The 12,377-nt window shown below is 38.1% G+C and overlaps 1 protein-coding gene across 1 annotated transcript in view; it reads left to right on the forward strand.

The window, feature by feature from the left end:
- cacna1ab (calcium channel, voltage-dependent, P/Q type, alpha 1A subunit, b) overlaps positions 1 to 12,377 on the forward strand; it is a gene marked incomplete at both ends in the record, with an annotated part of 172,430 nt that overhangs the window by 91,986 nt on the left and 68,067 nt on the right. The window contains 3 exons of the mRNA XM_079263050.1: positions 6,382 to 6,473; positions 10,548 to 10,700; positions 11,294 to 11,481. Coding sequence (XP_079119176.1) covers positions 6,382 to 6,473; positions 10,548 to 10,700; positions 11,294 to 11,481 — 433 coding nt within the window. The remainder of the gene's footprint in view (positions 1 to 6,381; positions 6,474 to 10,547; positions 10,701 to 11,293; positions 11,482 to 12,377) is intronic.

Genomic DNA, 12,377 nt, shown 5'->3' on the forward strand with positions numbered 1-12,377 from the left:
AGCAGCATCTTCAAAAAGACAGACAGAACAGGACATAAACAGTGCTAGAAGCATACAGAAAATGCTAAAATCAGAATTCAATAAGTCTAGCAGGGCTGCACGGTGGCGCAGTGGTTAGCACTGTGGCCTCACAGCAAGAAGGTCACTGGTTCAATCCTTGGCTGGTTTGGTCAGTGTGGAGTTTGCATGTTCTCCCCGTGTATGCGTGGGTTCTTTCCGGGTACTCCAGCTTCCTCCCACCATCCAAAGACATGCATGATAGGTTAATTGGTCACTCTAAATTGCCCCTAGGAATGAGTGTGAGCGTGAGTGTGGTTGTTTGTCTCTCTGTGTGGCCCTGCGATGGACTGGCAAGCTGTCCAGGGTGTACCCTGCCTGTCACCCAAAGCCGGCTGGGATAGGCTCCAGCTTCCCTGAGTCACAACCCTGAATTGGAATAAGCGGTTTGGAATATATATATATATATCTATGTTATATATATAATATATATGTTATATATATAATATATAACAATACACCAGTTTCCTCTTTGTCCCAAGATATAGCTTCTTCACCATCCTCTCTTCAGAACTCAGCTGGAGCATTGGGCATGCATCATAAAGTCGAAGTTTGGATGGCAAGATGATGTGATAGCTAGTAGATCATAACAGTTTAACTATGGTGCAGGCATATCTCTAACCAGATCTAACTAATTATTGCTTACTCAAATATTCCCACTCAGTTCAGGATGATCAGAAATACTTTTACATGGCAATTTCTTCTTCTGAGTAGGTCATAACTGGATAAACAATGGACTATTGTTGTGCTTTAGTTCGTACATATTTTTGATATGTTGCCGTATGATCTCGTAGATGTTGAGAAACACAAAAATGTTAGTGTTCACCAACAGCAAAGAAAGTAGGTCAGCCATACAACCTGGGCTTTACTGCATCCATCACTGTCATCTGATCACACATATATGGATACCTGATAGGGATGCATTTGTATTTCTATGTGTCATCAGACTGACCTTTACAGGTTTTCTTGCAGTTTTCATGTCAGGAAAGGGAAGTTGCATTTGTTTGTACTTACACTATGTTTACCTGCGTGTTAAGGGACTGTTATAAGGGGCTTGGTGTGTGTGTGTGTGCGCGTGTGTGTGTCCATGTGTGTGGAGGGGGCAAGGGGGAGTTTGGATGGGGTTAAAAAAATCAATCACTAGGAGACCCACTTCCCGTCCTCGTTGCTGCGGCAATGCCGAGATTCCATCAATGAGCCAGAGCTGTGTTTCCCTGGCAACGCTTATGAATGAGTGCAGGTTGGTAACCGTGGAGACACAGCAAAGAGAGAAATTGCTGGTTGCTATGGCAATGCCATGAACTGGGAGAGACCAAGTAAACTGAAGGTAGTGGGTGACCTCTGAGATCTTCATCACGGCCCTTAACCATCATCATCCATTTGGTGTTTTTCAGCGTGACAGCAGAAATCCTACACTGAGTACAGCTACTTCTCACTAGTACTGCAAGTGAACTGTAGGGGATTTGTGAGACATACTTTACACACAAATAATTGATGTGAAATTATTAAGAAAAGCAATTTTAGTAAGAAATATGTTTTTCTTTTTCTCATTTTGTATTATCTGGGCTATTCATCTTTCAGTTATAGAGCTAGAAAAAAAAGTCAGGTGTATGTAGTGTAAACATGTAAAATGATTCGTCAGCTGAATTCCCATAATTTAAGTATTGCTATGTAGATTTTAACTAGTAAAAAAAAAAAAAAAAAAAAAAAATTTCTTTTCATTTTATTGAACTTATTACTACACGGTATGGTAGGAGAAGGTTAACCTGAGTTACTATATGTCTATTTACAGTCAGTCATCCATATGATTACTAAAGTGCTTGTGACCTGCTTATAACAGCAGATGTACTTCAATTCAGAAACCTTAATATGTATAGTCAATCATAACTTATGTTTGGGTTCAATTACATTGTGTAATAACACATAAAATTTCAAAGAATTTTAACAAAAAATTTCAATAAGAGTTCAGATTAAACCTTTTAAATGTTTCCACACTGTGAACACAGTTTAAATAGTGTTTGTGTTACTTTTGAGGTTGATTGCTAGGTGTTTCCCAGCAGTGAGAGCCTCTGTCATCACCATCCAAACACCTTCTCCCACTGTAGAAAGTCTCCCTCTGGAGGATCTCTCCATCTCTTCTCTGGCTTTCTCCTTCTGTCTCTCCTAAGATTTCCACTCTTTCTCAGTCTCAGCAACTGAATCTCACACTTTAAACACACAGGACTATCACTCTTTTCAATCTTTGCCTTATTTCTCTTGCTCTGTGTCTCTTAAGGGATGTTGTGTCTCTTTCCTCCTAGTCTATATTTCATTAGGGAATCTCCAGTGTTGTGTAGTAATGACATCCTCTCATTTTGTGTTCTGTGTTTGTGTAATCTATATCATTAGACAGAATAAGAAAATGAACATGGAATGCTGTATGTAATGTTTGTGTTGAAGCAAAATGGAAATAATACATACTTTATAATTAATGATTCAACACTGTAATTAGTATTTAACCAGAAAAAATAAGGAAAATGGAGGAAGAAAAAAACAGTGATGATTGTGACGAAGAATACTATCCATCAGACTAGACCAAAATCTATCATAGGTGTTTTATTGGGTTGAGATTCTCATCATTATTCACCATATTTACATACACAAACCTTTCAGTGACCCCTTGTGCACATCCTGCTAGAGATTGGTCAGATCACTTTAGAAATGTTGTTTCAAAGGAAAGATGTGACCTATGAGTAAATTCAGAGGCCAATGACCCTTACCCCAAGAGGACAACTGATTCAGTTCCTGTCAGCAAAATGTTCTCTACAAGCTAACCAGCACCAGATATTCTCAATGGGAAGATCATGGCTTGTATTTTGTTCAAAACACAAAGGTCAGTCAGCTTCTGTATATACAGATCCTATCTATCTATCTATCTATCTATCTATCTATCTATCTATCTATCTATATATATATATATATATATATATATATATATATATATATATATATATATATATATATATATATATATATATATATATATATATCCCGATCACAACTAATTTCACCAAGTGCCACAACTTCTCACTTATTAGTGATTTTGTGGAAAAATTCAACATTCAATTATTTTCCTTGTTTACACTATCATCAGCATTTTTTTTTACAAGTCAAGCAAAATGTATTATAATGATTAATCACATAAATCATAGCCTTTTTGTTATTGCATCTACCATCATTGCTTCTTGCATCTCATTTTAGTTGTTTACTGTTTCTCATTACCCATAGCTCACTTTTTCATCTCATCTTTCACAACACTTTTCCATGGACATCTTTTTTTCATTCCATCTTTGCACACAAATGACTGTATACTCCTGCTCCATCTACTGGCCATCTTAAAGCACTGTGGGCAAGTTCAGCTGTCTCTTGGAATAACTGCAACCCGGAGCTTTGAGTTGTCTGGTCAGAGGGGTGATTACCGTTTTGCACAAAAAATTTTTTTCTTTCTTTAAGATAACTTAAATTGTGACACTCACATGAAAAAAAGTGACATTAAAATTAGAGAAAAATGTGTAAATGTGAGTCAATAAATGACAAAGACATATGCAGGAATATTAAAATCCATTTACAGTGTTATAACTGCAGTTAATTTGCAACGTTTTTTTTAATGCATTAAAGCTGCAATGACAACAGTGCAGTTGCTGAATGAAGAATACTGCAAAGAAATGGTATAAAATTATTAAACTTGTTAACAGAATACACATTAGGTGCATTTGTGTTCATTAAGAACACAGAAATGACTACATCTGGTATTATTTAGAGGAGGGCATCGTTTGCTTATTTTGCTGAGATCCAGTCTTTTTCACATCTGCAGCATGGCCTTTGGCTGTGGCTGTTAAAAAGCCATTGAGGGAATGAGAGACTTGGCTCCCAGTACTGTGTCTCTTAATAAATGACCTCTTACCGGAATTAGTAACCAACCTGTGGAGAGCTGGTGGAGGGATTTTGTTGAAGAAGGAAGATGGGAAAAAAAGAGCAAGAGATGAAAGCGAATATGCCAAAATGAAGCCACTTTTGGACTATTTTTTGTGTTTCTGATTTCATCGTTTTAGTTAGCATTAATTGCTGTTTTCTTCAGGGAAGTTTTATACAGTGACTGCATAATGACACATGTGAAGATTACAAGCCAAAAGAGATCAGGGCGAATGTTTCTTTCCATGTGCCTTCTAAACTGGAGATATGTCCAGGGCGTGTTCTTTGGGTCAGGTTTTGCTTGTCACCCCATGAACTGGACATAGTGATATAGAGGGTAATGTCGTGTAAAAAAGTAGCATTACATTTCTCAAAACTTAATCAAGTAGTTATGCTGGTTAATCCTAAACAACTGAACAGAACAGCTGTTAAAAACAAAATGGGACTACATCTACTTACATATTTAAATTAATTTAGATAACAGCTAAAATAAAAATCTAAGTATAAAAAATCATGCTTTTTGTGTCCTGTAATATGTTTTTTTTCTGTTAATGCTCCAAGATGAAAGGAGCTTGACAATCAAATGGCCCAAGCAGATAGTGACCAGTAGAGAATAAATATGTAAAATGAAAAAAATATCATATCCATTTTTGTGCTTTGGGATAAATTTTGTGAGAAACAGTGGAATGCTTTGCCAGTATAATTATTGTTAGTGTAAAAAATAATCATAATAACACAGTATTGCACATCTTTAGAGCATAAAATCATTTCAGTTTATTAAACTTATGAAGTAAATTCATTTTGTTATGTGGTACTGGGGCTGTTGTAAAACTGCATTCTTACATTTACTTGTGTTCTTGCCAAAATGAGATTCAGTTGTTGCCATGGAGACTAGTGGGGGAAACATCTTTTGAATGCATGAAGTGCATAGTTGCGGATATCACACTTAAACCAGAATGTGGATATTTATTAATGGTAATATTATTTAGCAATCCCAAATAATTGTGGTTTGTATTTTTTTTTTTTTTTTTTTTATTGACAATAGTTGGGTTTTTGTGCTCAGTTACCTTTCCAACACAATTAATGGCTGACAGTTTTATACAAAAGAAGAGAAAAGATCTTGTTTGTAACAATTTATTTTGTTTTGTTTTTTTCTATTTATTTGAACTCACAGATTAATGAAAGCAGAAAAATAAAAAATTCTTTTGATATTTTTCATAATCAGAAGTCTCACTTTAGGCTATATCCTCCTAAGTTCCCTTCATCTTGTCTTACTCCTCCTCCTCAGAGCAACCCTCTTTACATCCTCACACCTTAGCCCTCCCTTTCCTGTTGGACAGACCCTGCTTTCCACCCCTATACAAAACTGAGCATGGAATTTTCCAACCTTTCTTTGGCTGACTTTACACCACAGCCTCACACACATGCACACACTCCCACACAGTAAAGTCAAAGCCAATGTTGGCAGCAGGTTCCAGCAACAAGCATATGGTTATAAACCTAAATTTTCTTTGTTTTGATCAATATGAATAACAGAAATTGCTGTTAAATAGTCAAGACATTTGCTTGAAACCTATTTTAGAAGATAAAAAGGGAGGTAGTTTGTTGACTTATGTATTTGTACATCTGAAGTTAATCTATTTATTTCAATGGTAAACTCTGTGATCATTTTGTTTGATTCTGAAATTGCTTTGTGAAAATATGTACTCTTTATTGAACCTTTGGTTACACATATGGTTAAAAAATGTGTATATATGTGTGTGTTTATGTGCGTGTGAGCAGCCTAGGTAAGGCCTTTGTGCTTAGGTAGCATTTAGGTTAATACAAGACGAGGATGACACATGTGGCTGAAATAATAACTTTATTGGACAACAGATAAAAAAAAAACTCAAGCAAGCCTGCCTGTAATAAACACATCAGTGCAATAAAATATCATTAAATATTTCAGTGGCTACAATAAAACATCTGTTGGAGGAAGAGTGTAGTCATTAACAACAGAGCCGAATTTAGGCTAAACCCTTCACTGTAGCCATGGCCCACAGGGCAATCAAACCGTTTAAAAAAAGGGGATGCTGTGAATGCTGTGAATGTAGTGAATCCAACAGTGTGAATACCACTGCCCAGTTGCACTTTCATGATGTGGTCTAAATGCACCAGCAGAGTTTCTATAACCTCCAGTGTGGGCATATGGCTGTACTCATTGGGTACCCCTTTTGTGATTGTACGCTTATGGAGTTCTGACAGTTTACAAACTTTGCTCCAAATTGCCTCAGTGAGCTAATTAAACCTAATAAACTTGCAAAGATTTAATTACATTTGTGATTGAATTTAAAATACATTTAGTGTCAAACCTTGTTTTCTATTTCTGTGCAGGATTCTATCATCTGTGGGGTCTCAACTTGATCTGAGGACACTTCGAGCTGTTAGAGTGCTGCGACCACTGAAACTGGTGTCTGGAATTCCCAGTAAGTGTTTATTTTTGTTATTTGGTTGTAGGGCTGGGCGATTAATCACATTTTAATCTCAATTACGATCTGGATTTTCAACGATCATCAAAATAAAAGGGTGTGATTATTTTTCTCTTAGAAGTTTGCTGTCTTCAGTTGCTCTGGCATTGCAGCACTGTGCTGTAAACTCCTCCCACAGCCGCTTTGGTTCCATTCAGCCACTGTTGCCAACTTGGCGACTTTCTCGCTAAGTTTGGCGACTTTTTTTTTTGTTAAAAGCGACAAGCAACATATCTAGTAACTTTTACTGGAGTTATTAAAGACTTTTCTGGTGTTTTGGCAACTGACTTGAAGGCGCATATTGTTCTGCAGTTACTGTAACGGACAAGCGGCGGGAGCCCCTCCCCTTCCTAAAGCACTCCCAGGCAGCCAGTCTCAGTCGGCTCCGGCTGCAGGTCAATGTAGAATAATTGCAGTAGGTTGTTGAAGTTCACTACAACATAGTTTATACCATTGTCAGTGAGAACTGGCTGCATTATTTTCGTATACATATTTCGGTGAGTTAAACACTATAATATCCCTCCGTTATGGGGCGTTACCATAGCAACGCATTAATCAGCTGATTGCATTTCAGCTTTCTTTTAACGGGTGAATGAAAGAATAGTGCTGTAGCCCGACAGCGGTTGTGTGGCATAAAACGTACATTGAGGCCAACGTAAAATAGTTCATATATAAGCGGTAGAAGCAGATTAAACAACTGGGAACCGTGCATTAGACAGTTATACCGTTATGAAGTTATAATGCCCGACACGGAGTGGAGAACACCACAATGCACAGCGTTGTTTAAAAATAATGGTAATAAATAAATATAAATAATAATTGTGTTAAATAATCAAAATCTCAATTTCAGTCAAAATAATCGTGATTATAATTTTTGTCATAATCGAACAGCTGTATTTAGTTGCCTTTATTTTAATAGTAGAATAATAGCACAGTTGCTTCAATACCAGTTTTATATCAGTGTAGTTAGATTATATTTCTCAAATTTTTACATGAAATTGGACCTGACTATCATGTTTGTCATCAAAAAGAGAGCTGTTGTGATGTTAAAAGAATTTTGTGTTTATTTGACACTAAAGTATCATTGACATTAGCATGAAATCATCCATCCAATCATCCATCTATTTTCTTCCACTTATCTGTGGTTGAGTTAAGGAAGCAAAAGGGCCAAGGAGGAGAGCCCAGGCTTGTGGGCTTCCTCCCAGTAGGATGTGTCTAGACAACCTCCAAGGGGGGGTGACCAAGACTCACCCTAATCAGATGCCCAGACCAGACTTGAATCTGAAAAGCAGCGATTCCATGCCAAAGTCCCTCTGAATATATTAACTCCTGACCGAAACGCTCTGGCTGAAGCTGGGCCACATCCAAAGGAAGATCAATCATTTCATCCACTTGTTTTAGCAATCTTGAGTCACTACCCAAATCTCATGACCATTGAGAAAGACTGGAACATAGATAGGCTGGTAAATCGAAAGCTTTCCCTTTCCATTCAGTCCTCTTTTTGCCACAGTCTACCACTGCAACACCCTCATTACTTCTGATGATCCATCTGTCTATCTCTTGTGCACTCCCATTACTATTTGTGAACAAGATCCTAAGATACTTAAACTCCTTCATAATGCAATGACTCTTTCCCAACCAATAGGTAGCACTTTATCCGTTTCTGGTTGAGAAACACAGCCACAGACTTAGAGAGGCTGAATTATGTCAAGACTGCATCTCATTTGGTTGTGAACTGCCCTAGTGACCCAAAGAGCTTGACCTGCGGAAACGAAAAAAAAAAAAAAAAAAAAAACCTCATCTGCCAAAAAGAGGCATGCAATACTGAGCTTCCCAAAACCGGACACACCACTGAAAGCATTTTGAGAAGTAGAGTGAATATTAATATTGAAAAAAAGCCTTTTGGACTAGAGACATTGAGGTTTTGAAAGCAACATGCAAAAAAGAGATTAACCTCTTCATTACCACTGGGTCTCTGACTATCCAGTTGTAGACTTTGTCACCGTCTGGTGATGACAAAAGAGGTTAAGAAGTGCAAGGAGGACTACAGGGAAAAGTTAAGAAGTTAGCTCCAGTAGAACAATGTGAGAGAAGTGTGGTCAGGAATAAAAAATATCATCGACTTTAAGTTAAGGAGGGGTCAGAATAATGAATGTCTGGACAGAGCTAATGAGCTGAAGAGATTATTCAGCAGATTCAGATCAGAACAAAATTCAGCATCATCACCCATTGCCTCCAGTCCAATGGACCACACACCCTCCAGGAGCCCACAGCTTTCCTGTTACACCCCCACTCTGTAACCCTGCAGCTCTGTCAGGGGTTTCAACATCCTCATCTACCTTGACATCAGAACAAACTGAGACCTCCTCTGCCTCCACCTTTAGCCTGTCTGTATCCTGCAGTTAGGTGAAGAAGTGGAGAAACTGAAACAGAACAAGGCTGCAGGTCCAGATAGTTTCACCATAAGGACTCTGAAAACCTGTGCAGAACAGCTATGTTGTATTCTTCAGCACCTTTTTCAGCACCAGCGTGAGTCAGAAAAGAGTTGTGGAAAACATCCTGCCTTGTTTTCAGTATCTAAAAAGATGCCAACCATCTGAACCAAATGACCACAGAGCAGTTTCCCAAACAACTCAAATTATGAAAGTCCTTGAGAGACTTTTATTGGCTCACCTCAATAAGCAAGTGAACACCTTTAAGGGACCTATCTGCTTATCATAATGGGTTTGGGGTTGAAGATGCCATCATGTACCCTTCAAAGAGCCCATTCTCAGTTGGTCATATTAGGCAGCACTTTGAAAGTGATGTTCTTTGATTCCTCAAGTGCTTTTACTACCATTCAATCTGCTCTGTTATTAAGCTCCAGAAATTCAAGGATATCTGCTACCTGGATTTATGACTTCTTAACAAACTGATCACTGTTTTTAAGACTGAGTGGTTGTGTGTCTGAGATGGTTATCAGCAGAGGAGCACCAAGGGACTGTTCCCCCACCATCTCTCTTCACACTGCACACCTCAGACTTCAACTTTGGCTCTGATTCCTGACATCTGCAGAAATACTCTGATTATGACTCTGCAGTTGTCGCGTGTATCAGGAGTACAGAGAACTGATCACTTATTGTGTGATGGTGCAGTAACAGTCGCCTCTTGAATTCTGGAGTGCCTGAGTACATAAAACTCTGTCTACATATCCTGGGTGAAGAGGTGAAGGTGGTACAGGAATACACATACTTGGAGTTCAGCTGGACAACAAACTAAACTCAAAATGCAACACAGATTGATCTACAAGAAGGGACAGACCACTCTACGTCTTAAGGAAGCTGAGATCATTCAATTCCTGCACCAAAATGCTTCTTGAATTCTATGTTTGTTGTGGAAAGTGCACTCAGCTTTGCAACCATCTGTTGGGGCAGGATCAGCAGTTTCAGAGCTGCAGACTTAAAAAAGCTGATCAAACTAATCAAGAAGGGTGGCTCTGTGCTGGAAATAACTCTGGAGCAGTTGGAGCTGATTGTCCAGAAAAGAATGCTGTACAAGCTGTTCTTCACATCCTCTACACAACACAGTTGAGAAACATGGAGCGTGTTTAGTGAGAGGCTTCGTTAAGTCCAATGCGAGACACAAAGATACCGTAAATCATTTCTGCCAGCAGCCATCACCCTGTGGAACAAGTCAAGAAAAAACAACAACAAAAAAGACAATAATAAAAACAATAACTAACACAACCTTGCAATTTCTTTCTGGGATAAATTAAGTATTTGTCATTTCATTTCATTTTGGGAATGTGCAGTCGTAAAGAGATGTGGTTTTGTAAGTTTGCTACTACACAGATGGTGGTGAATCTATCCTATCCTTAAATACATCAACATTTTTGTTGACGTATTTATTACCAACATACTGATTTGTAATCAGTGTTACACTTTGTATAGAACTCTATAGAAGCAACAAGCTAATACAATCAGTACAGCTTCTTCAAAAAAGCCTGAATCCATTCCATCTTTCTGATCTGAATGTTTTCTATCTCTCTTCCAGGCCTGCAGGTTGTGCTCAAGTCTATTATGAAAGCTATGATCCCCCTGCTTCAGATTGGCCTGCTGTTGTTTGTGGCCATCCTCATGTTTGCCATCATCGGCCTGGAATTCTACATGGGAAAATTCCACAAAGCCTGCTATGATGATGTCACGAGTAAGAGCGAAATGACAGAATGAACTATTGTTGTCATCAGTCACTTCGATGTCTAATGAAAGGAGGAGTGTGGGTTAGGGTCATTTTTTTCTTTTTTCTTTTAAATTATTTTACTAGGAACAAAATCGGTAAAAAAAAAAAAAAAAAGGAATATTTTTACTTGACTTACTTGAATGATGGAAACTGGACAATGATACTACCTTCAATGGATTTATTTTCATCCAACATGTCCTATCCCATCAGGGAAAACAGCCAACTAAAATCTATTTACCTCCTTCAGTTTGGAGGGATTTTAAACGTAGATGTGCACTGCCATATTATTACAAACTGCCTTGGAGAGTTTATCTAATTTGTCACAAGCTACCATAAATAGATAAATCTAAGGGGTGGTGCTACTTATGCATGTAATATATAAAGTGAGTATATCCTCTGTGAAATGGGCCTGTTACTCTAACATAAGGCTCCTGAACAAATAGCATTTTTGTCACATCACAGATAAGTATGCCTTTGTTTCATGATTACAACATAAATCACTACGTTATATTGTTTAATGATGGATTATCCTCTATTTCTACCTCTCTTTCTTTTCACAGAGGAGTTCACGGATGAATTGCCATGTGGCGATACACTACCATCCAGATTGTGTGGTAACGGCACAGAATGTAAAACGGGTTGGCTTGGACCAAACTATGGCATCACACAGTTTGACAACATCCTGTTTGCTGTCCTCACCGTTTTCCAATGCATCACCATGGAAGGATGGACAGACATGCTCTACTATGTACGTTTGTACCGCCAACAGAGTTAAATCATGCTTTAAAGCAAAACTGCTTAAACAGAGAGACAGAAAATCATAGTGTCAACAAAACTTGGGGAATGCAAGACAGACGCTCGTACTGTACATGCAGTCATACACAAAGCACATAGTGGTAAAACTAAAGAAAATGATGCAGGATAAAGTTCCTTTGCAGAACTTCCAAGCATGATGCCCTAGCAGTATCTATTCCTGGTTGTCACTGCATTAAAATAGCACATGTGCCATCACCAAAACAAGAGAAACAAAAAAAGAAAATATGACCTGCTCCCCCTCCTAGCAACTATGTAGACCTATGCAGTCAATGCAGGCCAAACAAAAACTTCTACAGGGAAGTATATCGCTGCAGGGACTGTACAAAACCATTCATAGTCGTAGAAAATGTTAGTCACTGTGTTGTGCCTGCAGCAACTCCAGCAGTTTTGTCCCCTCCTGCTGACAGATGGCCTTTGGGGCTGCTGAGAGCTTCTTGAGAGCATGAGTGAAAACGGGTCAGCACTACTGACATTTGTATTATTTTCTTTTTCTTTTACTTTATTGACAATATGCCAGCATTTGAGAGCCTTGAGCCCATGCTGCATCACTAGCATGGTAGATATATTTCTGCTTATGCTTTTAACTGAACTGTAACCCTAATAGAGATGTAAACTTATTTGGTCTACGGCACCTGGCATTCACCATGACTGAAAAATTATATGCCCCCCTTGACTTTTAAAGTTTTAATGTGTTTATGCTTTTTCATCTCTCAAAGTTAAAAGCAACACTAACAATACCTTTTTAATTCTTTCCTGATTAGCTTGGTTTATTCCTGGATATTGCAAACCGTATTTTAGCAGCATGTGTTCCTTATTACCAAAAAATTA

Source organism: Telmatherina bonti (genome assembly GCF_933228915.1).
Source record: "Telmatherina bonti genome assembly, chromosome: 3".
Classification (NCBI taxonomy): domain Eukaryota; kingdom Metazoa; phylum Chordata; class Actinopteri; order Atheriniformes; family Telmatherinidae; genus Telmatherina; species Telmatherina bonti.